We start from the raw sequence: 1,493 nt of genomic DNA on the forward strand, positions 1-1,493 counted from the left end.
AGATGCAGACGTGCGGGCGAGTTTGCTCATGATGGATGCATCGTTGCTGACCACGCCGCGAGGGGGCCGCCACTCCTGAAATCATGTGTACGCCCGCGGGAGGGGAGGGGAGGGGGAGGGGCAGGTTGACAAGCGGAGCTCACGCACGAGGCGGGCAGCGGGCGGCGGGAGGGCGAGTTTCACCAGCTGTCACATCATGAAATCACGGGCTATTTTAAGATCGAAGCGAGCGGTTAGCTTCCCGATTCCCGAAAAAAAAAAAATAGGTTTTCCGCTAATAGACCGACCGACCTACCGGAAGCGAAAAGTTATTCCGTGTTGGAACACTCCCGCGTCAAATGATGGGAGATTTCTGACACCGAAAGGCGGCCAATATGAAAGGGCTAGCGGACGGTTAGGGTAGGCGGAGGCTACCAACAATACGGCAGGCTTCCAGCTCCACGGAGAGCTACCGTCACAGTGACTAGGGAGGCTGCCAGAGACAGAGGGCCGCCGACTGACTGCCTGCCAATGGCAGGGGCGCAGGATAGGCTGCCGGAGCTGCCGTCAGGTCAGCGCTGCGTTGTCAGCTGAGCTGCGGCAGCGGCTAGGCGGGCTGGTTCGCGACGGCAGCGATCTTGCGAGCTATGCTGCCAATTACGCTATTATTAATCTGCGGCAGTGGCGACGCGCCGCTCCATTTCGACGAAAAATGAAGGAAACGGCCAAAGAATCCTCGCAGAGAAGGGGATAGTAGAGAATGCCGTCTTGAAATATCAGCCAAACCCTCTGCGTGTAATTGTTGTGTTCCCCCGCAACTGACTTGTCTACTTGTCCTTATGTCGTTGCTGCACTGATTGTCTGGAGCGAGAGCGACCCGCCCCCTCTCTGTCTCTCTCTCTCTCACACACACACACACATTCACACACCCACACACACATGCGCGTGGAGTGGGCGTTATTTTTACTGGCTTGCAACCCTCTGTAAAATGCTACTCACAGGGGTAAGGAACATGTGTGTGCCAAAAAGCGCACTGCTGAGCTTGGGTGTGCTCAGACAAAAGTAAGACCAAACATGCATTTTACCTTTTTATTATCGTAATCCACAACACCAGTGTAGATGGACAGCGTCGGCTTCTTCTCCGTGAGGACCTTCATTGTGGCGGACTTCACTTGGCCACAGGTGAATCACTCTCACTCACACTCTCTCACTCACTCACTGACACTCGCGGGCCCTCTCTTTCTCTCTCTCGCACTGGCGGCGAGGAGTGCTGCTCAAAGAAGGCGATTGGCGGTGCACAAACCATGCCACACACTCGCAGTGCGCTCAACTTGTCCGTGGAGCGCACGGAGCGCGGGGGGAGAACACCACCGGCGTGCTCGTCAACGACGTCGTCGCGGTCCTCGTCGTCCTCTCGGCGAGGCGAGGTTCAGCGAGACATTCGGTCTCACCTGGCCGGCATCCACGCGCACACTGGCGACTGGCGGCGGCGGGCGGCTGGCAGCTGGCGGGGC

At 57.7% G+C, this 1,493-nt stretch overlaps 1 protein-coding gene across 1 annotated transcript in view; it reads right to left on the bottom strand.

Moving 5' to 3' along the window:
- The window catches only part of LOC113209070 (uncharacterized), an 89,448-nt gene extending 87,969 nt beyond the window's left edge, over window positions 1–1,479 (bottom strand). Inside the window, exon 1 of the mRNA XM_052271458.1 lies at window positions 1,065–1,479. Within this exon, the coding sequence (XP_052127418.1) occupies window positions 1,065–1,136 (72 nt within the window). The 5' untranslated portion in view covers window positions 1,137–1,479. The remainder of the gene's footprint in view (window positions 1–1,064) is intronic.
- Between the last annotated feature and the right edge of the window lie 14 nt (window positions 1,480–1,493).

Source organism: Frankliniella occidentalis, unplaced genomic scaffold (genome assembly GCF_000697945.3).
Source record: "Frankliniella occidentalis isolate FOCC.00 unplaced genomic scaffold, Focc_3.1 Scaffold163, whole genome shotgun sequence".
NCBI classification, from domain to species: Eukaryota; Metazoa; Arthropoda; class Insecta; order Thysanoptera; family Thripidae; genus Frankliniella; species Frankliniella occidentalis.